The sequence below is a fragment of the Equus asinus genome, chromosome 25 (assembly GCF_041296235.1).
Source record: "Equus asinus isolate D_3611 breed Donkey chromosome 25, EquAss-T2T_v2, whole genome shotgun sequence".
NCBI classification, from domain to species: Eukaryota; Metazoa; Chordata; class Mammalia; order Perissodactyla; family Equidae; genus Equus; species Equus asinus.
In genome coordinates this window covers 24,511,957-24,535,349 of record NC_091814.1, presented here as the reverse complement: position 1 = coordinate 24,535,349, position 23,393 = coordinate 24,511,957, and the positions used below count along the sequence as shown (strand labels likewise).

The window sequence follows — 23,393 nt, the reverse complement described above, 5'->3', positions numbered from 1 at the left end:
AGGCCTTGTGTGATCTGGCCCTCCATTCTCACCTCTCCCTATTTCCTTTTCTTTTCCCTCCATTGTAACCCCTGTTCTCCCATTTTGCTTGCATTTCCCAAAAACTCATCACAGTTTTAGAATCTCTAGTCTTCTAGCTGGCTTACTCCTCTCCCAGGTGTTACTGAACCAGTTTCTATTCATCTCTAAAGATCAGGAATCAATATGAGTCCTTAGACCTCATTTCTAGTCTAACAAGGAGTAAAACATGGACCAGGCCTTCCCTTTCTCCACGTCCCCCTCTCTGGGTTTGTCCTATAACATGTCTTTTTAACTTCACAGTGTCTTCCCACTGCTACTTCCCAGGCAAAATCTGTTATCAGTTATTTATTCCCCGGTATAGACTTAAGGCAATGCATTCCCCCTACCAAGTGTATTTGCACGTAAAGGCTTGTCACTGAAGGCAGAACTCATTAAAGTGACATCAGGCATCTGTGAGAAGGCGAGGAGGCAGGTGAATATCCTGAAAAAGCAAACCACATGATAGCACATAGTTGCTCTGTTTGTGAGCGCGGAGGTCTCTTAGAACCAGGAGAGAGAGGGGGGGAGGGAGAGAGAGATCACAGTGTGTAGAAAGCACCAGGCTGTTCTCAGTGTTTCTGAGCGGTCCCAGGATAGCGTTTGGTGGTTGCAGGTTGTGCTGCACGATTCTCGGGGGGTCCATTCACGTGGCTATGATGTGAACGGTATCTCCTGGAGTTGTGCCCTGGAGCAGCCCTGGGAAGCTCCTTAGGAAGGCAAAGGGCCTCGGCCTGCCTATCCCTCTGTGGTCACCATGTGTCATAGAGGGCAGGGGAACCCCCTCTGGGTCACAGCAATGACCCATCCAGCATTGGACTCGGGCTCGGGCAGAACCAGCTCAGGAGGCCAGGTGGTCTGCAAACTGAGGACTATGGTTATTGCTTTGCCTTTCTCTCTGCTTTCTACTCTTCACCACCCGAGTAACTTGTCTAATCTGCAAATCTGACTGGCATTCTCCTGGCCCAAATCCTTTAATGGCTCTTCATTGCCTGCAAGACATCCTGCCAGCTCTCTCACAGTTAAGAAAACCTTCTTTCTTTACTAAAATATCTTGAGGGAGAGAAAAAAAAAAAAGCTCTTTTGTATGCCTCCCTAGGATTATACATTTATAATCTTTATAACATGAGCTCCTAAAGGCAGGGGTCTTGTCTCTTTGTCTTCGTGTGTTCAGCAGGCCGCAGAGCACCTGGCTCATAATATACGTTCAACAAATGAGTTAAACTGAATTAAAGGAGAGAGAAAATGCAGAAGATCAAAGGCAAAACAAGAAGCCGAGAAAACAGCAAAGCAGAGTGAACAGGGGAAAAAAGACCTCATTTTCAGCCGTGCTTTCCATCATCCCTTTCCAACATTTTATGGCAGTTCCCTGGCAGGGCTCCCACCCCGTAGCGAGCCAGGGAAGGGGGATGGCAGAATGATGTTGCTCGTGGGATTTTGCTCTGCTCTTTGATTCTGCTGCTGCGGGGCAGGTGCATTTTCTAAATTACACACTAAGGTGGCAGGTCATTTCTAGCCAGCCCGGCCCCACCTGGCAAACGAAGTGTTGGTTTTCAACAGACATGAATTTCAGAACAAAGCCAAGAGGCTCCCAGATAAACTGGAAAGCAGATGCTCTTGCCAGAAGCAAACTTGGCTGGGGAGGCCTGGTGGATGCAGCAGCTGGGGGGACCCCCAGAATCCAGCAACAGGCTGGCCAGCCGAAACTGGTCCTGGGTCTCAGGTAGCTGAAGCTGCAAGCTCATAGCTTTCTGAGCCCCTGTTCTTTGAACATTTCCACAGCAAGTATGTCCCTCTTTGTGCCTGTTTCCTCATTGAAAAAAGAGATTTTTTGAACACAAAATGATGCCTGGCACATGGTACAGGGTAGCCGTCACACATCTCATTGCCTTGGTGCCTTAGTGACTTCATCTGTTAAACAGAGAGAGTAATGCTTATTTTACACCAATATGATGAGGATCAAGTGAAGCGGAACCTGTAGGTACTTAGCAAAGGATGCAAGGAGTTTACAGGGCGTCAACTTGGATGTTCTAAATCCAAACCGAGCTCATCTCAGGATCTTCAGGTCAGGTTATCAGACTGGCAGGTGGGAGGAATGCCACCAACAGTGCATCTTGATTTCTGAAAGGTAGGTGACAAGAGTCTTTTGAGAAATGCTTGTAGACATGATGAAGATGTGGGGGCTGGGCACCAACACCTCTGACTGACTGAGAAGTCACACCAAAAGGGTTACTATCAATAAGGAAAGACTTTTCCTATAATGGTAGGCTCTAGAATCTGGTACTACCTGAATGAATATGACTTTTTAAAATTAATGCTTTGAATTAAGACAGAAACTATGCTTATTGAATTTGGAAATTACCCTAAACTTTGACAAGAGCAAAACCAGCAAGATTTCGACAGGATGGAAAGATGGGCCAAGGCCATTATAATATTTAGTGGGGAAAAATGTAAAGGCGTGTACTCGGGTTAAGAAAAAGAACAGAGCTGGAAAGCACAGGATGGAGGAAACCAGCATATAATCCACCTTAAAAACAAAAAAGAAAGAAAAGGAAAAAACTACATGTAAAAAAATAAATCAATGTGAATCACTGGTGCAATGTAACTGCCAAAAAAGCTAAGGCAATCTTGGGCTGCGTTAATAAAGTAACAGTGCCCAGAAGAAGAGAAGAAATGGTTTCAAGATGCTCTAACATCTACTCAAACTGGAGCTTTTCTAGAGAAAAAAATAACCAGAATAACAGAAGGTCTGGAAAGCCATGTGATCTGAGAAACAGGTGAATAAAATGGAGATAAAGGTGAAGAAAGTGGGTGTAGTTAGCTTGAGAAAGAGGAGATTTAGAAGGTACTTACCTTCTATCTTTAAGTGGAAGAAAAGCTGTCTTGTGGGAAAGGTCTTAGATTTATTCTGTGTAGGACCACAGGACTGAAGTTTAAAAGGAAACTTTAAAAGTGGACTTTAAAAGGAGATAGATTTCAGTTCAACAGGAGAAAGGACTCATGGTCATGAGATGGCAGCCACAGCTCCAGGCACCATGATTGTACTCAAAGACAAGAACTGGGGGAACAGTAGCACCAGAAAGCTCCTCTCCCCTATTTGTTTCTTTTATCAGGAAGCAAAATATCTTTTCTAGAAACTCTCCGCAGACTTATTTTATTCTATGGGCCAGAACGGAATCATATGGCTACCCCTAGCTGCAAGAGAGATTGGGAAATTAAATGTGTGGCAAAAGAGTATGGCAAAGGAGTGGCTTAAACCAATAATGATTAGGTCAAAAAGGCAATACCTTAAGAATAATAGAGTGGAAAATGGAAAGAGCTTGGGTCCTTGATGACATCACTGAGCTGCCGAACCAAACTTCAAACAGCCAATCTCCAATTCTTCTGAGAGTGGGAGAAAAATAAACTCATATTTGATTAAGCCATTGTAGATTTTCTGCTACTTGCAGTCAAATGCACACTGATGGATACAAAGATCGTATTTATGAAGGTCATTGGGAATACATCCAGCTGGACTATTTGTAGTTCCCACTCAGTCAACCGATTTTATTTAGTGTCTGCTTAGTTCCAGGCACTGGCTAAACTCTGGGACTGTAATGATGAACAAAACCAGACAAGAGCCCTGCCCTCATGGAGTTTACAGTTTAGTGGGGAAGACAGGCACTACTGAAACACACACAAAGGCCTATAAAAACGTACTTCCCATAATTCTGTGAAGAAGAGGCACGTGGTATAATGGGAGCATATAATAGGGGAATCACCCTGGGGTGGAGTCAAGTAGTCTTCCCTGAGAAGTGAGCAGCAGTCTGCCATCTGAATACACACATTCAGGCTGGTCTGTCTGCCCCGAATGGCCTCTCTCTCTTGCCTACATCTTATTGATTTATCTACTGCCTTTTTGAAAGCTTCCCATCATCCCAGTCATCTCCAGTGTCACTCCAGTGTCATGAAACCTTGACCTTTCAACTAGAAGGGACCTATTCCTCCTTGAAGCCCCATGGAATATCCTGCTGCTCTGCCCTATGATTTGAGTATTTATTCTGCTTACCACCCCTCTCCTACCCCTACTCCTTCTGGAGGACACGGACTATCTCATCTTCCCATTAAATATCTAACAACCTAGCTTATCTTGCATCTAGCTGACATTCAACACTTATTTTAATTGAATTTTAAAACTATATTTTATAGATGTTTACACACAACTGGTTTAGGAAAATATTTGATAGCTTACATAGAGTCTTGAGTGTGTGTGTGTGACACTTCCTCAAGCCCAGACACCCAGAACCTTCGATTTTGTCCATAAACCGCGATTTAAAAAAATTAAAATATATTAATAAGGGTTATTATACGAGCTGAAGTCGCCTTAGTTTATTACTTAGATGATTACAACCCTCATTGCTTAGCATAACAGAGGCAAGGTGTTTGAATTTCCCAAGGATGCATAATAATCTCTCTCACATCTTTGAAGTGGCCTGGCTCTGTTCAATATTTTCAGGTTGGCACTTGTTCTGGAAGGTATAGTGCCTTTCCTTAAATTCATACCCTGTTAATCTTCACAGTAGGTGTCTAAAAGGGACACTAAGGGACATTGTAACATAATTGCACACTCTTGAAGGCAGACGCCCTCTTAGAGAACATCTAGTTTAACAGAGACCCTGAGACCTGTCCCAGACCACGAAGATAGTCAGAGCTGTTCCCTTTGATAATCATTTGCTTCTCGGGCAGTAGCTTCCCCCACAGGGACATTCAAAGAGTGTTAGAGATTTACAGCCACTCTCTTTGTATTTAATATTTACACCACTGCGGACGCACTCCAGCAGGGAGTTCAATAGTCATCCTCTGGGTGGAGGTATTACCAGGTTCTAAAGCTGTGGCAGGCAAGCAAACGACCAGTGGCGCTAAGTTCAAAGCTGCCCGAGATCTTGCTCAGAGTCAAGTCGGGGGGGAAAGAAATGCCCAAGAGCAAACGCTCCTTCTCTCTCGCGGGGAGCAACAGAAGCAGTGTGCCGAGGATGCCTGCAGGCTCGGGCTTGGGGCGAGCGCTCGGTGCCTGCCTCCCCACTCAGAGCAAACTCGCTCCCCTCGGCGAGAATGGGCACAAGTGATCCCCAAGCCTCAGGGACCCCACCGAGGGTAACTCTCTCCCTTCAACATCGACGGAAGGTGAAAGCAGAGAGGCGCTCTGCCGACGTGCCCCCGGCGGCCGCGCGCGGCCCGCTCCTCCGCCTCCTCCGCGCCGTCACTGGCTGCATCCCCGCGGCCCCGGCACAATAGAGGCTCCGCCCCTCCCTCCGCGCGAGCGCTCCGCCGCCCTCGCCCAGCAGCTCTCGCCGCCGCGCCGCCGCCGCCGCCCCGCGCTGGTCCCCGTGCGCCCCGAGGCTCCCCGCCGCCCGCCCCCCGCGCACCGCCCGCGTCTGCGCGGACCCTTTCCTCCCGCTGAGCCCTTCTGCAGAGGACGGCGCGCGCGGCCCGCCCGTGCCACCTCCACCTTCCCAGTCACCTCCTCCTTCCCTGCGCCCCGCTCTCCACGGGGGCCGCACAGTCGAGGGCTGCTCCCGTCGGGAAGGAGATGACCAGGGTCTCTGGGGCGCACCTTCCTGTCCCGCTCAGCCGCACCCAGCTTTAGAAGGCGCTCTGAGCAGCCACCCTTGGGCTCCAGCCAAGACACCCTATCGCCTCCGTCCTTGCCGAGACCCCCGACCCCAGCCTTTCTCCAAGGGGGCCGAGCCCCTTCTTGTCGCGTCCCTCATGGCCAAGCCTCTGCTGCTAGTTCTCTGCTTCGCTCTGGTGGTAGCTGCGGACTGGGGGTCCAGCACTCCTCATGCAGGAACCAGCGAGCTCCCAGACGTACAGACGGTGGCGCCCACGGAGGACGAGACTCTGCAAAACGAAGCGGACAACCAGGAGAACGTTTTATCTCAGGTAGGATGCGAGTCCCATGCCCACTCCTCTTGCCTTGGGTGGTGGCAAGAGCCAGAAGACCGTCCTCACTGAAGCGCTGGGAGGCAGCTGTTTCTCCCTCCATTACCGAAGGGAGGGGCATTGACTTCATTTATCAGAATATTTTCTTAAGTGAAAGGACATGGGTCCTCCTTCCAAACTCATGGGCTCTCTCAAGGTTACCAAATCAGGAGAAAGGAGAGGAGATGGAAACTCAGAACTCCCTAAGAAGAAGGGAAAAAAGCAACACCAAAACCTTTTGGTTCAAGGGTTGTGGAAAGTATGGCCATCTCTTGTCTGTGTGGCTGTTTGTCAGAACTGGAATGGGAAAACAGGCAGGCATTTTGGACAAGAGGCAGACTGGGTAACCCCGGGGAGATATTTCAGGGCACAGAGTGAGACACTCAGGGACAAGCATGGGGTGAAGACAGAGCAGCAACGTGTGTGATAAATGTGAGGTCACCCCAAAACTGAGGGACTGACGACAAGACGCCCGTGTTGGGGAGGTGGAGTGGAAATACAGATCCACTCAGGTCTGGCAGATCATCAGTGGGGGGCCAGTGACAGCTGATGGTGACAGCTTTGTAACTGTCCCTTTACAGAGTACTTTCACTTGCTTTATCTGACTCAACCCTCACACACCCTCATTTCCATTCTCTAGATGAGGGCTATAAGTCTTGGAACAGTAAAGAGTACTGGAACAGTAAAGACCTGGGTACAGCTGGGTCTTCTGACAATCTTGAGCCCAGATCTCATGACTGTAAGGGATAGTCTCTCTGGAGTGTTTATTTCGTGCTCTCCGGAGCTGGCATGATGATGTGTGGTGGGTGTCACCATATCCTGAGGATGAGGGATGGCTGAGAAAGGATCCCTATAGCTCCGCCAGCAGCTTCACGAAGCCCTCGGACTGGGTCTTGTCTCTTTCCAGTAGAAAGAACGATCAGCTCCACTTTGACATTTCTCAAACACTAGTCTCCTCCCCCTCCCTTTAATAATTATGCTAATGTATGCCCTGTACCCACTCATAACCTCGCACTGACCCCTCAATTGAAAAGACATAAATGTCCTTCACATGGGGGCTCTGGAGGGCCTACAACAAAAGCTTTCCTGAAACCCGAGCCCCCTGAAAGGAAGGAATCCACCCAGGGTCTCAGAGCAGGGTTCCGTAGGAATCTAGGCAGAGTTTCAGAGAGCAGACAGCTACAATTTACTGTCAGCCCATAAGGACCAGCCGCTTAAGTCACCTTGAACTACAGCTGTTTTTTCTGCTGATCCATTCTGTATTTGACAACAGCCCCAATACAAATATTAGTCTTAGGAGAAACCCAACCTTTGCAAGAAAAACATTACAAGCCTTCTTCCCCCTAAACAGCATCCCAGGAGCATTTCCACTCCAGCGAGCTCAGTGCCTGCCTGCCGGGGTCATTAGTCAAATGAAGGGAGCCCTTCTCCATGCCTAGAAAGGGAGCACCGGCTTTGGGGATGCAGGATCTGTTGGGGAGGAGCTGGGAGGAGCCTTTTCTCTAGCAAGTGCCCAGGATGGTGGCTCCAGAAAGCCTGCTGTTGCGTGTTTTCCTGCCTGGAGATGCTGGCAGGGGCAAGCGCTCAGAAGGAAATGTTTAGCATTGTAGAGGCAGCAAGCGCTGCCAGCTCACTTTCCTGGCTATGGCCTAGGGTTTGGGTGCAGAAGCTGCTCTAGGAGCCAAGTGAACCCTGAGGCTGAGTAAACCTTGCTGACTTCTGGACCTATCTCTCTCCTCCCAATTCCCTTTCTCCAAATCTAACCCATCCTTCGAGGCCCAGTTTAAATACCGCTCCCTCCAGGAAGTCTTCCCTGGTGCATGGCTGGAGCCGTTCTCCGTGGCTCTCTCTGAGCTCCCACTGCACTTCGCCACCTCGGGGGCACTGATGGCTCTCTCCTTGGTGTGACTATTATTTATATACCTCCTGCACTGTAAGCTCCTTGGCAGCAGGCTCTCTGGCCCTCTCCTTCACCTCTGACACCACCTAGCACAGTCCCAAGTAGGCACTCAACAAATGCTGAAGGAATGAATGAGGATAGAAGCAAGTCATCTTCAGATTTGCATCTCAGCTTTCCAATCCCTCCATCATCGCTTCTCCTTTTCCTTATTTAATCTAAATCTGGATTCTAGCTAAGGCAAGGACTATTGAAAGAATGATGGGGCTCATTTGTTTCTTCCTTTAAATGGTGAAAGGCTAAGGCCCCCTGAGAAATGCACAGCTTTCCAAGACAAATGGAGAGAACTGAACTCTGAGTGCCTCAAGGAAACGTCAGAGTCAGCAAATTGTGTGGCAGTGACCTCTTTGCTCCACAGCTCAGAGTTGTCTGAGGTCTCCCATCAGCGTAGGACATTCGACAAAGTGAATGGAGAGCCTTCTTCAGGACCCTGACTGAGGCCTGTGTTTGCACACCCCCAACCTGTTCCCTCTCTCTCTGTCTGTCTGTCTAGTTGCTGGGTGACTATGACAAGGTCAAGGCCGTGTCTGAGGGCTCAGACTGTCAGTGCAAGTGTGTAGTGAGACCCCTGGGCCGAGATGCCTGCCAGAGGGTCAACGAGGGGACCTCCAGGAAGGAAGATTTCTACACCGTGGAAACCATCACCTCAGGCTCGTCCTGCAAGTGTGCCTGTGTCGCACCACCGTCGGCCCTCAATCCCTGTGAGGGAGACTTCAGGCTCCGGAAGCTGCGGGAGGCGGACAGCCGGGACTTGAAGGTGGGACCCGGTGTGGGGTAATGCCGTGGGTGAGAGGGCGCTTTAGGGACCCATGAGTCTGGCAAGGCCATTGCGGGGGATCGTAGGCTTTCGAATAAGTGGAACCTGTTTTCACCTTTAAAGCAGGTCAGGCCCTGGGCCCTAGAGTGTTGCATGTGGATCCGAGGCTGATGATCTGACAAATTGGTCATTTGCAACCCTGATGTCTAAAGGGGACACCAAGAGCGGAGTGTGCCTACCTCTCCTTAAGGAGACAGGCCTGGAGCAGCTGCCAGGCCCCACCAGCCAAAAGAACTCTGTGTTCTTCTTCAGGAGAGTTACTGCCACGATTTCCTGTCAGCCCAGCAGGCACCTCAAAGAGAAGAGAGACACACAGAGAGCAGGGAGTCTTTTAGTCCTCAGCACACGGTCTAGGCGACCCAGGGAAGGAGAGGCCTGGGGTCTGTGCTTGATCCAGTCGTCAAGGTGCGATCCTGTGATCATGGTCCACAGGGTGGGGAAGCTCAGACCCTACCTGGGGCAGCCCCACGGGTTGGCTGAGGGTTTCATCTGATGCCTGCCTGCCCCACTCCACTTGCAGTGTTGGGTAGTGAGATGGGCTTGCTTTGGGAGCCAGACAGACTTGGGTTCAGATCACTGCTCTGCCATTCCTTACTGTAGCATCCTACTCAAGTGATTTAACTTCTCTGACCTCAGTGTCCTTGAATGAAAAGTGGGAATAATAACATCTACTTTCTGGGTCATTTTGAGAATCAGTGAGATGACAACTGCTGAGTATTTGGGACCACACCTGACATAGTCAGGGCTTGATAGAGACTAGTTCCATTAATGATGACCATGTACAGTGCACTGCTGTGCCTGGAACCTGGTACACGCTCAGTAACTGGGAGTCGTTGATATCCTTGTAAGTAGAGTTTTGTTTATCAGTACAGTGAATGTCTCAGGATCCAGCCACATCCCTCAGAGCTGCAGCTCTGCCGTGAAAATACTTTCTGAACCAAAGGCACAGTCGCCCAGTTGAGGGATTGGACTCAGGGGCATCCGGAACAACAGCAGGCAACATTTTCTATTAGGAGTCAGAAAACCATCCCAGTGCATGCTGCTCATCAGCTAGCTTTCATGGTGCTTACCTGGGATTCAGCTGTCTTCCTCTGGTGGAGAGGAAAATGAGCTTCTGAAAATGAATATTTCATACATGGAATTTTTCATTTGGAAGCAAGGCTGGGAAATGAGTGGGGAGCAGAGACTGCAAAAGTGTATCCAGCCAACTCTCCTGGGGATCGGTCCTTGGCAGGGAGGCTCAGCTCAGTGTCTCTCATCTGCCCCTTTGCCTGCACTCTGCATGCCCGGAATGCCACCAGAGCCACAGCCGCCTTCTTCCTAGTGGCTCTGTACTGGCAGAAGGGCCAATATGGAAAAAACTGGGAAGGCTGGGTGCCCTATGGCAGCTTTCCACCTCAAAGAGGGGTCTTTGGATCTCTTTTACTCTACAGTCCATTTAGCTTTTGGTGCTAAGGAAAAAAAACCTTGTTGGTGTCTTCCAGGGCCTTCCATAGACAATGAAGTTGAGTGTTTCAGAAGCATATCCTCAAGGCATTGGAGTTTATAAGCCACTTTGTTGAGTAGTTAAAGATGACCTGTTATGGGCCAAGTACTCTGCCAGGTCTTGGGGCAACAAAGATGAAGATGACATAGGCACTGCTTTCAAGGAACTCACAGTCTAGTAGGGAAGACAGATGTGCGTGCAACTGACAGATTTAATAAAAGAGGTGTAAACAGTTTGGTGAAGATGTCTAGACCTCAGGTTTACTTGTTCTTGTAGGATTCTCCCATTTCCTTACCCAAGTATTCCAGTAGGCAGAATATACTGACGCCATTGTGTTTGCTTATGTGCCCGGCTACACAAGTGCCAGTTTCTGAGGGCCACCTCTCACGTCCTGGCTTTTAGCTTCCTTGTCGAGCCTCCAACATAGAGGTCTAAGAGGAAACATCTCCCCCGGGTCTGTCTGCCCCAGCCCTGGACTAACCCCTACCCTTGTTTCATAGCTCTCCACCATCATAGACATGCTGGAAGGAGCTTTCTATGGCCTGGATCTCCTGAAGCTGCATTCGGTCACTACCAAACTGGTGGGGCGAGTGGATAAGCTGGAGGAGGTAAGGAAGATTCTGGGTTTCCATATCTTTCTTTCGATAAGGCCCAAAAGTGTATCAAACTTCCCACAGTACTTTTTCAGAAAGCACGTGTCCCGACTAGACTCAACCCATTCTATTCTCTGGAAAGAAAAAAATATTCATAAAACGTTCATCCAAAATCATGCCAAATTATTGGTGACAAAGAGAATCAGTGAAATACCTTCTTTTTTCATACGTAAGAACCACATAACCGATGTATTTCTATTTTTACTTTGACTTCCAGGGAACTTAGAGCTAAATAAAATGTCAAAGTACAATAAGCATCTTACTTCTGCTTTTAAGGTAGAGTCGTCTCCCTCCTGGGTAGATGGTTGTTAATATCTTGTTCTGGTTTTTATTTTTTTTTTTAACTGTTTTAGTGCTTGCCTCTGTGTGTGTGTGGTAATCCATCTCAAATCCATTTTAGAGAAAGAAGACATAAAAATGATTACTAATAAATAATATTCCCTACTAGAAAACATTCAGGCTGATCACCCAGGAAGAATGGACTAGTAAAGTAATTTCCATAGGTAGAGACACCACATTATTATGGCTGAGCTCCAGAGAGATGTACAGTTGGTGCCATGGTTTTCAGTTAGTGGTATGTGATGTGATAGTGGGAGACAGAAGTTGCTGTGGACGTAATAATGGTGACATTGTTTTGTTGCTGTGATGCTTGAACATATAGATAAGAAATCATTTAGTCACCAGAAGAGTAATGATCATCATTCATCTTTATTGGTAAGAAGCTGACGGATATGTTTCTTTGCCTGGCATCCAGTTCTTGAACCGATACTTGAAACAGGGACTCCCAGAGCTGCTGCTTCAAGTAGAAAGCTAGGTATTTTGTTGTTGTTGTTGTTGAGGTATGATTGATATACAACACTGTATTAGTTTCAGGTATATAACATAATGATTCAATATTTGTATATATTACAAAATGATCTCTGCAATAAGTCTAGTTAACATCCATCTGTGTAATTTTCAGAATGTTACTCTAAGTGGTAAATTTAATAACAGTGTAAACATGCAAACATATCAATATTCTTCATGAAAAAGTGGGTACTGGGGGGGGGGGTCTCTCATGGAGGAGCTGAGGTTCCCAGATGGGTGACTAGTAGATGTTAAGATATGAAAAAAGCAGTGCTCTTTAGTTTGGCGGAAAGAGCCTCCCTGGACTAGGAGTCAGGACAGAGTGAATTACTCTGTTAGCAGCTGCTAAGCAGCCATGTCTCACTTTCTCCATGTGTAAAGTGGGAAAGGCACCCTACCAACTTTGTATGTTTGCTGAGGGGTGAAAGGTGAGCTAGGCATTTTGGAAGTACTTTGAAATTATTAAATGCAACAGGGCACTCAGGTTGTGGCAAACTTCGCCCCATCACTCTGCCAAGAGAGCTGGGACAAGGACGATGAAACACTGTAGTTGCGTGGATTGGTTTCAGCACTCTCCTTGCACTCCTAAAAATGTTCCCAGAAGGTGAACACCAGTTCCTTCTCCACCCACCCTTAGGCTTGGCTCCCCCAGAGCTGTGATGAAGTGTTTTCTGCATGTGGCCATTTGCTCTGGGAGGATTGGTGGGGCCACAATCACTTTACAAGGTCTGATAAGTGGGATCAGGGTACCGGAGCCCGAGCTTTGCAGGTAGGTCACAGTGGCAAACAGGACCACATCAGCCCACTCTCATCAGCCCCCTCTTCCTGGAGGGGCTCCCTAAGAGAATTAGGCCACTCAGCATCTTGGCTCTCTCCTTCCCCAATGTTGACAGCTGGAATGATGAGATTGGGAATGGTCAACACTATCCTACAACCAATGGACTTCATGCAGCCTTGGGATTCTTTCTCCTATTTAAAACCACTTTCTGATTCTTCCAAAAGAGTTCAAAAGGAATTAAACCAGGATCCAGTTGGACTTTGGAAATTGGAAAGTGCCTCTCTTTCTCTTGGCCCCCAGAACCATCCAAATGTGCAATACCCCTTTAAAAAAAAGGATTGCATTTTTATAGGAACAGGCTGACAGCCACCTCTTCTGTGTTCACCTGACCTTGGCAGCCATATGGTTTTTATTCTGTCTGGAGAACACAGCCTGGGAAAGATAGCTCCGGGGGTAGAGCACAGTGCTCTTGAGGCCAAGGTCAGACACTCAGCCTCTGAGAAGGCCAGCTCTGTTCAAGGGCCATAATCTGTTTCCAGCCTGGTCTAGCAGCTGAGCCCTCCTTGCTTGGCAAAGGGTAGGCATGTGGGTGAATTTGGTGCAATGCCACTACCCCAGCAGGATGGTGTCTTCTGTGCAGTCACACAATAACTGGGTTTTTGCCAAAACGAATCTTAGTTACATTGATGAGAGTTCTCTTCTTTTCAAAACTGTGATATGTTTAGCAGCGAAAACTGGACCTTTATAATAATGATAATAATCCCTTATATTTGTATAGCACTTACGGTTTTTAAAGCCTTCTGTATACATTTAGCTCATTTGTGAGCTGGACAGGATGAGAGACCTAAGGAAATTAGATGCTCTCCCTGTGATTGTGGTGCTAGGACAGTATAGGCTGGAGCTCACGCCTTCTGGTTCCTGGTCCAGGGCTTTTTCTAATCAACGCCATAAGCTTCTTTGAATCATCGCTGTCTGCTCTGGAAGCATCAGTTTTTCCTAACCAAAACTTAAAACAATAACCCTTCCAAGGGAATTTCTAGGCAGAACCGTAACTGTATCCCATAAATCCCCTTAATAGGATTAAAGTTGAGTTAGGGAAGGTCCCATGCAGTGAGAAGTTCCCCAAACCAGGCAGTCCAAAGCGACAGGGTGCTGTGGTGTGGCAGTAGTCACAGATGGGTCTGGGCCCTGGGCCCATAGAGCAGAGCAATGTCTCTTGGCTTGAGGTCCAGCCACTCGTCTCCTGGCTTGTGCTGGCTAAGTCTGTCTGCCGTCTGCAGTCACCGAAAAGGCAGAATCTTGGGTAAATGGAAAAAACACTCCTGCAGCCTGGCTCTGCAGGAGGAATGGAAGTGCAATTCTGCTCCCCGTCTTCGGATATTCTGAAATCCCAAGAGGAGTTCTTTGGAGGTCAGACCAGACAAAAGGGGTCAGTTGGAGGGGCATTTTGCCCAGCGTCAGATCAGGACTTGGCGGTAGAAGCGGGCACACGTGTATATCCACCTCGGGTGTGTAGGAGGCTGTAGGAATGGAAACTCCATTTGCAGATGAAAGAGGAAGGAAGGAGAGAGAAATGGAATCTGAGCTGTTCAGAGTCTCACCTCTTGGTAAAATCAGCTGTGGGATCTCTGCTTAGTGGCGTGGTTTTGGTTAAGCTTTTGTTTTAAACTGTGAAAAATAACACATGCATGGAAAAAGTGCACAAACAATGTATAGCCTAACAAATTATTATAAAGCAAATACTAGTGTAAGTATCACCCCACTCAAGAAACACAGCAAGGCTAACACCCAAAATGCCCTCTGCTATTCACACCCCCTCCCTCAAGGGAACCTCTATCCTGACTTTTATGTTAATTTATGTTAATCATCTTCCTTAGTTTCCTTTAGTTTCATCATCTAAGGACAATAGTTTTGTCTGTTTTTGAACTCTAAATATATAGAATCTTACAGAATCCTGTGTGTGTGTGTGTGTGTGTGTGTGTGTTGGGCTTCTTTCACTCAACTTTTGGTTTTTGATACTTACGTATGTTGTTTTTATGTCTTGTAGTTCATTCGTTTTTATTCCTGTGTAGTATTCTCTTGTATGAATATCCACAATTTGTTGATCAGCTCTACTGATGATGGATATGGGGGTTGTTTTCTGTTTTGTAATTCATAATAGCCCCAGGAGCACCCCTCTACGTGAACGTCCCTGTGCGTGTACCCTGGCCCACGCACGCGTGCATTCCTCTATGGTATATACATAGAAATGGAACTACTGAGCTTTTAGTTATGCTTTTTTCAACTTCAGGGGAAATTGCCAAATTGTTTTCCCGAGCGGTAGTACAAGTTTACAGTCCCTCCAGCAGGGTATGAAAGTTCCACACCCACTCTCACCAACACTTGGGATTGGTAGACTTTCTATTTTGTGTCAGTTTGGAGTGTGTATCTCAGTAGGGCCATTTCACTGTGTTCCAAAAACTTAACCCTCAAAACATCTTTCCTGTTCACCTGGTGGAGGCCTGAAGTCCCACAGGCATTCCTCTAGAACTGGTCCAAGTGAGAAGTAGCATCCAAGGTGGTCAGCAGTCCAAGAAGCTTTAATGTGGTAGACCCAGGCTGAGCCTCTCCGGGAGTGCCTGGGAAGGGGGACACATACACAGAAGGTGAATGTGTTGGAGTTGGGGGTGGGGGTGGGCACAGGGCATAGGTGCCAGAAGAGATGGGAATTAGAAGTCTAGACAGGAAATCTATAGCTCCCAAAGGCAAAGGCGAACCCTGTCCTTTGCATGTAGACCTGGCAGGGGTCCTGATTCAGCTCAAGGACACTCTTCCCCTGAGTTCTCAGTGCATCCAGGGACCCAAAGACTTGTAGGCTGCCCAGGCCTAAAAATGGATTCTGAAGGCAGCAGGACAAGAGGCAGGGGTATAAGTACTGTTTTCAGGAGGAGGTTTATTGTCAAAGTGGAGAAAAAGACAAACTGAGGGACAGATCACTAAAATAATCTCTTCTAGCATCAAGGCTTTAGTTGAATTAAGTCATGCCAATCAAAATTGCAAAGCTTTGTGAAGAAATGCCCCGCCTCTACTTAGCTGCCAGACACCTGTCAACATTTATAAGTACTTGGATGTGCATATGGCTGTGTATGTGTATGCCTTTGTGTGAATGGGTGCATATCCTGCGCTCTTAAAATAGATGTGTGCCCACAAGCTTCCCAAAGTGTGATTTCTGTTGGCAAAGCCCTGTCCCCTCTAGTGTGTTTGACTTCTCTTTCTCTCGCCTCTACCCGCTGGAGTTCACAAACCCTGTCCATGAGCACAGATGGACACCTTGTGTGGAACCTTGTGTATCTTCTGAAGCCTTTTCTCCTGATAGCGTTGTGTCCACGTAAGCTTTACAGTCTACGATGGATTTACCAGACCCAGAACTGGCCTGCTCCCCAGAATGTGCTGGCACAGACCTTGCTGAGGCTTCTCCCCCAAACCTAAGGATTTGGTGGCCTTTGTGTTTCTGGTCTGGAAGGCAAGATCAAAGGAGCATTCCAGACCCTGGGGGATATATCTTTTCACCAACTACTAGGAAAATGTAATTTTCATGTGTGCAGGCCTGGCTGTGACTTAGGGAGCTGTGTCTTTCCAAGCCTCCCCTCCTGCCCACCGTCCACTCCCACTGAGACGCCCCCAGCGCTCACTGTCTCTCCTGACCAAATCGGCTTCCGGGGAAGGGTTTGCTGTTAAGTCATTTTACTCTTCTCCTGACTCAGGTGCATCCTTGGAGAGCGAGTGTCACTCAGCCTGTCTAACCACAGTGTCATCAGCTGTGAAAAGGGAAAGGGTTGCAGATAAATACTTCTAAGATACATTTCAGCTCTAACATTATTTAATTCAGTTTACATCTTAATATGAGTTCAAGTCAATATATTACCTCTCCTGGGGTTATATGTACTTCACATCTAATTTGTTACTGTGGAATGAAAGATTTTCTTCTTAGCTAAAGGGATTTAAGGTGTGAGTCAGCTCTCCACCTGCTGGCCTAGGAACAGCTCGTAGCTGCCAGGATGTGAGGGAGCACGTGGCTGTAGTTAAAGTGTGGGGTTCTCCCTAATATGGAAATTCATCCTCAGAGGCCTGGAATGTCTTGCTCTTTATATGTTTGACTCTCTTCCAGGCTGTGGACTTCTTGAGGGCAAGCTGGGTCTAAGTCATCTTTGTTTCCCAGCGTCTGGTGTGGACTAGACGCTCAACAGCTGTTTGGTTGGGGAAGCGATAGAATGTGGCAGCTGGCGGCCCCCTGCACGCAGGCCGGCTGCCTGTCTCCATCAGCTGTGGTCAGAGGGATTGTGCCACGTCCAGCCTGTCCTGTCCTCAGGAGCACTGGCTGTTCCCAGCTGCTGTCCCTCTCCAGCTCTCTTATCAGGGGCTGGAGACACCTGTCGGCTGCAGCGGCTGTCCCAGGCCACCTGGTCCTAGTTGTGTCCTGGAGGGCTCAGAGTGGGGAAGAATAGGGCGAGCTCATGGGAACCTCAAGCCCTCCCACCGAGGGTCCAGTTACCCCTACACTTTACTCCACCAACGGAGCCTGTCCCTCTGCCCTCAGGCTTGCCATCTGTATCTGGGCCCTGTGCCCATCCAGCCGTCTACTGGTGGGGGTCAGGCGGCCTCCACAGATGTGGGAGCCCATGCTTGCCGCATGACTTGGGCCCAGGTTTGGCCCAGCTGCAGTCCAGCTTAGTCTCCTCCTACAAGTATCTAGTGTGTCTCTTTATAACACACCAGCCTTGGGTCCTCGCCATCCTTCGTGTCCGAGCCACACCAGACCTTAGCTCCCCTTTCTTTTCTACCTGCATATCTGCTACTGAGATCCCAAGGGTCCGTCCCACTCCAGCTTCGCCTACATGTGTCCAGCCCTATTTTGTGCCTGGCACTGTGCCCCACGCAGCCCCTCATCCATTCTCCATACCAAGCCCGGTGAGGTAGGTATCACTACTCCTCCTTTTTCCACCTGGGGCCTGGAGAGGTCCCATCGCTTGCCTTCTTTGGTTACATAACCAGGCAGGGACCGTGGTGTGGGTTTCATACCTGGTCTCCAGCGCCAGCACCTTCCCCCACCACACCCCTGTCCCTGGTTCTGGTGGGGAGAACACGACCACAGAGAGCTGCCAGGGCTCTGCACCATGGTCATCTTTCCCTTGAGTCCCAACGCTTTTGGCTTAAGCTGCTACGTGTTCTCACCCAGGCACACACACACTTGCCCAACAGCTGGACAAAGCCACAACACAGTTTGTACCCATGGAACAGCTTTACCCCCCATGCCCGTTTCACCTGCCTGCACACCTGGTTGTGTTGACCATCCTTAAAGCTGTGCTCTGACCAACTGTGCTGCCCAGTGCTGACTGCCAGCTGTATCCCCAACTCCACCTACATCCAATTCCCTCTTTCCCAGGGACCCTGCCTAGTTTGCACACTTCTCCCTTCTGGTATCTGTGCATCTGGCTGTAGTCAGCATGGGACACCTGTCCCCATTTGGCACTGCAGGCTTGCTCTCAGCAAGCACTCTCTGATGCCCAAATGCATGCCCCTCCAGCACATGACACTTGTTCTGTGAACACCTCTCAGTTCCTTGGCTCTGTCTGGCCCAACGACCCGTGACAGAGTTCCCAGATCTTTAATTGCCATGACTGGCTCTGTACAGGCCTCTATCTACCTGCTCTTCCTCCCTTCCCCCCTCCCTCCTCTTCACAGTGCCAGGATCCTTGGCAGGGGCCATGTGGTGTGCTTGCCCCTGCTAGATAGGCACCCTTCCCGCCTCCTCCACCACACTGCCGTCACCGCCCACAAGCCACGCTGCACACACTGTAAATGTCACTGTTGCAGCTGTCCCACAAGGGAAGAGCCTGAAGCATGAAGTCATGGCGTTCACCCTTCTGCCAGGGCAGGAACGAGAGTGCCCTGTGTGGGTGGCATCCCCCATGCCTTCTGAGAAGTGCCCCACAAAAGCCTCTTGGTGTGAGGAAAGCAGAGCCCTAGGGACGAGTGGGGACCCCTGCAAGGCCAGCACCTCCAGGTTAGAGATGGCTGAATGGGAGGTAGCCAAGGAGGGGCCTGCTGCTGCTGACCTGGGGGACACCAGCTGGCCCGGCCCAGCAGGCCAATAGGGTGATGCCACTGCCAGCCTGGTGTTTATTCAGGTGGCTGGCGGGCTTTGCCATTCCCGTGAGGGGAATAAACTATATTGCTCCTCTGGGTTCTCAGGGCCAGGACTGCCTCAAACCTTCCTCTATGGAAACCTAGAATAATGACTCCTCACTAAAACCAGAAAGAGGATTGGAGATTTATTAATCAATGAGAAGAGGGGCCTAGAAACCCCAAAATCTGGGAGGCAGGACCTAAATCTGTGGAGCTGCCCCTCTGCCTCACAGGGAATGTATGGGCCAGTGCCGATGACTCTTTCAAGGTGTTCAGGAATCGGGCAGCATCTTATTTTAATAGCAAGGCTACTTAGGCCCAGAGTGGAGTCCTAGGGCCGTGGCCGGGCAGCAGATGTGGGCACACCTCAGTCCCCACCTTAGAGACATGTCCTGTCCTGACCTTGCCGAGGAGTCAGAACCTGCATCTGTCCCATCGCCCTGACTGACTTTCAGTTAGTGAATGCTTTGTTGTTTATTTCTTGTTTATTGCTTACTTCCCCTCATGGACGGTGGTCTTCATCAGAGCAGGGTCCTCACCAGTCTGGCTTACACTCGACCTCTCAACGCCCAGAACTGAACACATCCATGAGTTAATGAAGAAGTAATATATTGAACCCCTGGCCCTGCTGGGCCTCATTATATGTGTCAGGACATGAGCGTTTCAGGGGGAGACACCAGGCACTGCTCTTAGCAGGTGCTTATGGATGGACGGAAATGCTTGAATCTCACTAAGGCATCGGGAACATTAACATTCCCTGTCGCCCCCGGAAAGAAGCTGGCTCCCAGAAAACAGCCTCTCACGCATTTTGGCCCCCTTTCCAGCAGCTGTATCCCAAGCTTCCTACATTGAAGGCAGTGCTTCTCAAACTTTAATGTGTATGCAAATCACCTGGGATCTTGTTAAAATGCAGATTCTGATTCAGCAGGTCTGGGTGGGGCCTGAGATTCTGCATTTTAACGAGCTCCCGTGTGATGGAGTGATGCCTGTGTGGCTGGTCTCTGGACCACACTTTGAGTAGCAAGGACTTATGGGAGTCCAACATTTCTATATTTCTTTGCATATGCAAATCTTCTCATATATCCTGAGACCAAAGTGCAGGTATTCACAGGCCCCTTTCATGTGCTCAGTGCTGCTTGAGAGTTGGCTGAATGCCGGGACCCTCTCCTCGTGTTCTTAGTGACCCAGCGAGGGAAGTGAAGAAGCAAGGGCCAGCAAGCTGGGTGCTGGGTTCAGCTCTGCCCCTTGTTTTATGATCTTGGGCAAATCACACCCTTACTCTGGGCCTCACAGATGAAATGAAGGGTTAGGCTTGAGTTCTGGAGTCCGTTCCAGCTGTAAGATTCTATGAAAAATAGCAACGACTTAGTATGTCCATGCACTTCCACGTGTATAAGTCATGTACTCCTCATAACAACCCAGAGGGCAGGTGCTGCTCTTAACCTCATTGGACTCATGGGCAAACTGAAGCACAGGGAGTTTAAGTAATTTGTCCAAGATCACAGATTCAGCACTAGCAGCATTGAGATGTCACCCAGACCGTCTCCTCCAACATCCATGCTCTTAACCTCTGCACTTGACTGCCCCTCATGGCACCTGTGGGGAATGACGACACACCCGGTAAGACCACTCTTTCCGGGGATTCTTGAAACAGGACCTCTTTCTCGCGGGCTTTAGCTCCCACAGTTCTTTCTGTGAGATTTAGAGAGGCTGGCTGGGCCCAAGCCCCCCAGGACACATCGAGCCCCTCCAGTGCTCAGTAGCTGGCGTGCAGGGAAATGCTGTAGGACTAGCACGGCCTGTGGTTCTAGAGCCTCGCTGGTGTTAACAAGCGAGTTTTAACTAGTGGCCTCTTCTGGGCAGCCCCTGTAGGAGCCACCAGAGTTACAGTGTCAGGGTGTCACCATCTGCCTGGATAGATGCACACTCCCCCCCCCCCCCCCCGCCCCGGCTCTGAGCCACCATGGCTTCCCTCTAGGACATCAGCAGCATCCTACCAGGCTGCACGCTGTGCCTGGCAATGACTCAGTTTTTATGCTTCCCATGTCTGTCTGTTAAACAAAGATGGAAAGCCAATGCAACCTCTGTTTTACATGGTTGCTTCCTCCACCCCTCTCATAAACTAGGCCCAAAGGAGAACATCACGTTTAAAAACTCAGATCCCCATGGCAACCTTAGAATGAGGGCCAGAGTTGGACAATGTTGGATCTCAGTGTAGTAGACTTCTCTAAAAATAACTAGAGGAGACGGGGCACCTTTCAGCCTGTCCACAACTGTCCGTGATTCAAATCCCCTGCAGCATCACCTTCTCCAGGATGCGCCTCTCAGGCCTCGAGTCCATTCCCTCCCTCCTCTGAACTCACTAAACCTCACGTTTGCCACTAACAGAACCTGATGTGGTTGGTCATCTTTTCCCTGCAGTGTGGACCTCTCTCCCCAGTTACAGTTGTCATCCCCTCTCCCCTGCACCAGGACAAGAACCCTGGGCATATTTAGAGCCTTTCTTTCTGCCCCACTGTACCTTAAATACACAGGAGGTACTCACCAGTGTTGGCTGACTGAAGCGTAGGTTGGTCCTTTCTGGTATGAAGCATGTCTGGAACACAGCTAATTTGCCAAGTGGGAGTGATTTAGAAAACTGTTTTTGTGGGTAAATAGAAAACTTTAAAGCCAGCCTATCTGTTTTCTACATAAATGATACTTTTAAAGTGTTGGGGAATCGTTTGTGCTCATTAGAAAAGCAGACTAAGTGTATTTCTTTGGGCACCCCTTCTAAAACTGCTTAGGAAACCCTTCGTTCATTAATTGAGCTACTGGTTCAGGTGTATGGGGTGCAAGTGAGTGGAATTTTTTTGTAATGTTACTCATCACTGGATAAGGGCAGACTATGTACAAACAAGAGAGAAAGAACAGGTGTCCTGGTGGCCCAGGGACATGGCAGTGTTATTATTAGGAAAGCTGTGGCCGTCTGAGGCATTATTTCCAGCAGTGGGACATAACAGAGCCGAGCCGTCCCTAAAGGCTGCCTGGGACCTGGCACTGTCCTCAGCACAGGGCTGGGCACACTCTGGGACCCCACTTGCTCCTTGGCCGATTCCTCAGCCTGTCTGTGTGTGTCCGTGCTCTGAGCAGAAGATGGCTGCCAGCTGCTTCCTGCTTGTCTTCAGAGCACTTTCACCTTTTTCCTCTTCTCAGGAAGTTTCTAAAAACCTCACCAAGGAAAACGAGAAAATTAAAGAGGACATGGAAGAAATTCGAACTGAGATGAACAAACGAGGCAAAGAGAACTGCTCCGATAACCTCCTGGATAGCATGCCGGACATCCGCTCGGCCCTGCAGAGGGACGCGGCAGCAGCCTACGCCCACCCAGAGGTACAGCCCCAGCCTCCAAGGGCCTCTGACCACAGCCCCCTGGGAAGCCTGCTGCCAGCACCTCCCGTGTGCATAGAGCTTTCAGGTCCTTTCACTGTCATGGCCCCATTTCCTCCCTACAACAGTCTGTAGTTCTGTAGGTCTGATGGGGCATTTAATGTGTTGGGTTATCTCCTAAGTTGATGCCCAAGAAACAGACATTAATTGAGGAGATAACCCAAAAGAGTGGAGGAGGAAGCAGGTACATTTTGTTGGCAGGACTTGAAGAGTGAGGGATGCGATTAGCGAGGCAGCTCTGGAGGAAGTATTGTAAGAGGGCTCCCCGGACACCGGGGGATAGCAGCAGTTAAGAGAGGCCTTGTTTACTTTGACTGTTTGCCGGGGGCTGGTGGTGGATGGCACAGTGTGGATTCCAGGTGTGCCCTGAGGGATCCCCTCAGCCTGGGGCAGTCTGGCAGGGTGCAGACAGAGCAGGGCTGCGACAGTCAGGGCCCCGGAGCTGTTGTTCTGTGTGCTGTGATGGGAAAAAGGGCTGGGCAGCATTATCACCTAGGACTCTGTTGCCTGGGTCATTAAGACTTGGGGTACAAGAGGAAGTCAGACTGGGTATGTGAGCTTGGGACTCTTGGGCAGAGAAACTCATCAAGGTGGTGCCAACCAGGCAGGACCTGTGGGTTTGGGGAGCCTGGGGCACATGTGTTCTGAAGGCAGGATAGCGGGCAGGTTAGGACTTCGGAGACAACAAGCCCTGAAGAGAGTATGGTGCCTATACCCTGGCCAATATGTAACTCAAAATAAAGCAATTTCAAACCAGAAAATAATTAGAAGGAAGGCCAATAATTTTCTGGCTTTGCCCATGATGACTACTTTGATGCTTTTTTGGAAATATCATAGTCCTTCAAAAATTATTTTTATTCTCATTTTTGGGTGTCCCCAACATGCTAGCTACTGAGCATGTGTTTAGTCTGTTTGGTGGGTCATCCCTGAGCAGGTCTGAGCTTGTAAACCAAAGAGCCAGAGGACAGTTGGGCTGGAAGGGAACCTGGAGGCCCTCCGATCATCACACCAGGGGCCCAGTGGCTCCTATCGCAGCCCATCTGGCATCCTCCACCGGCCGGGCTGCCCAGTGGAGTCAGGCGCTCCCCACCGTCTCTGGCTTCCAATTTCCCGGTCGGCTGAGCTTGAGAATTCATCTGTTGTCTTGATGACACATTATGTGGTATGTTCAGGAACCCAGCTCAGATTTCCTGAGGGCAAACAGCAAACCAAATCAAACACACCAAACTTTTTCTCCTTGCTCA

General features: G+C 49.2%; 1 protein-coding gene across 3 annotated transcripts in view; it reads left to right on the top strand.

Annotated features, from left to right (window-relative positions):
* Positions 1-5,345: 5,345 nt before the first annotated feature.
* OLFML2B (olfactomedin like 2B) overlaps positions 5,346-23,393 on the top strand; it is a 36,151-nt gene continuing 18,103 nt past the window's right edge. Inside the window, exons 1-4 of one of the 3 annotated variants that reach the window (XM_014841143.3) lie at positions 5,346-5,979; positions 8,469-8,732; positions 10,779-10,886; positions 21,916-22,092. In XM_014841143.3, coding sequence (XP_014696629.2) covers positions 5,806-5,979; positions 8,469-8,732; positions 10,779-10,886; positions 21,916-22,092 — 723 coding nt within the window. In that variant the 5' untranslated portion in view covers positions 5,346-5,805. The remainder of the gene's footprint in view (positions 5,980-8,468; positions 8,733-10,778; positions 10,887-21,915; positions 22,093-23,393) is intronic. The other 2 variants (XM_014841146.3, XM_014841144.3) reach the window with 2 other exon arrangements.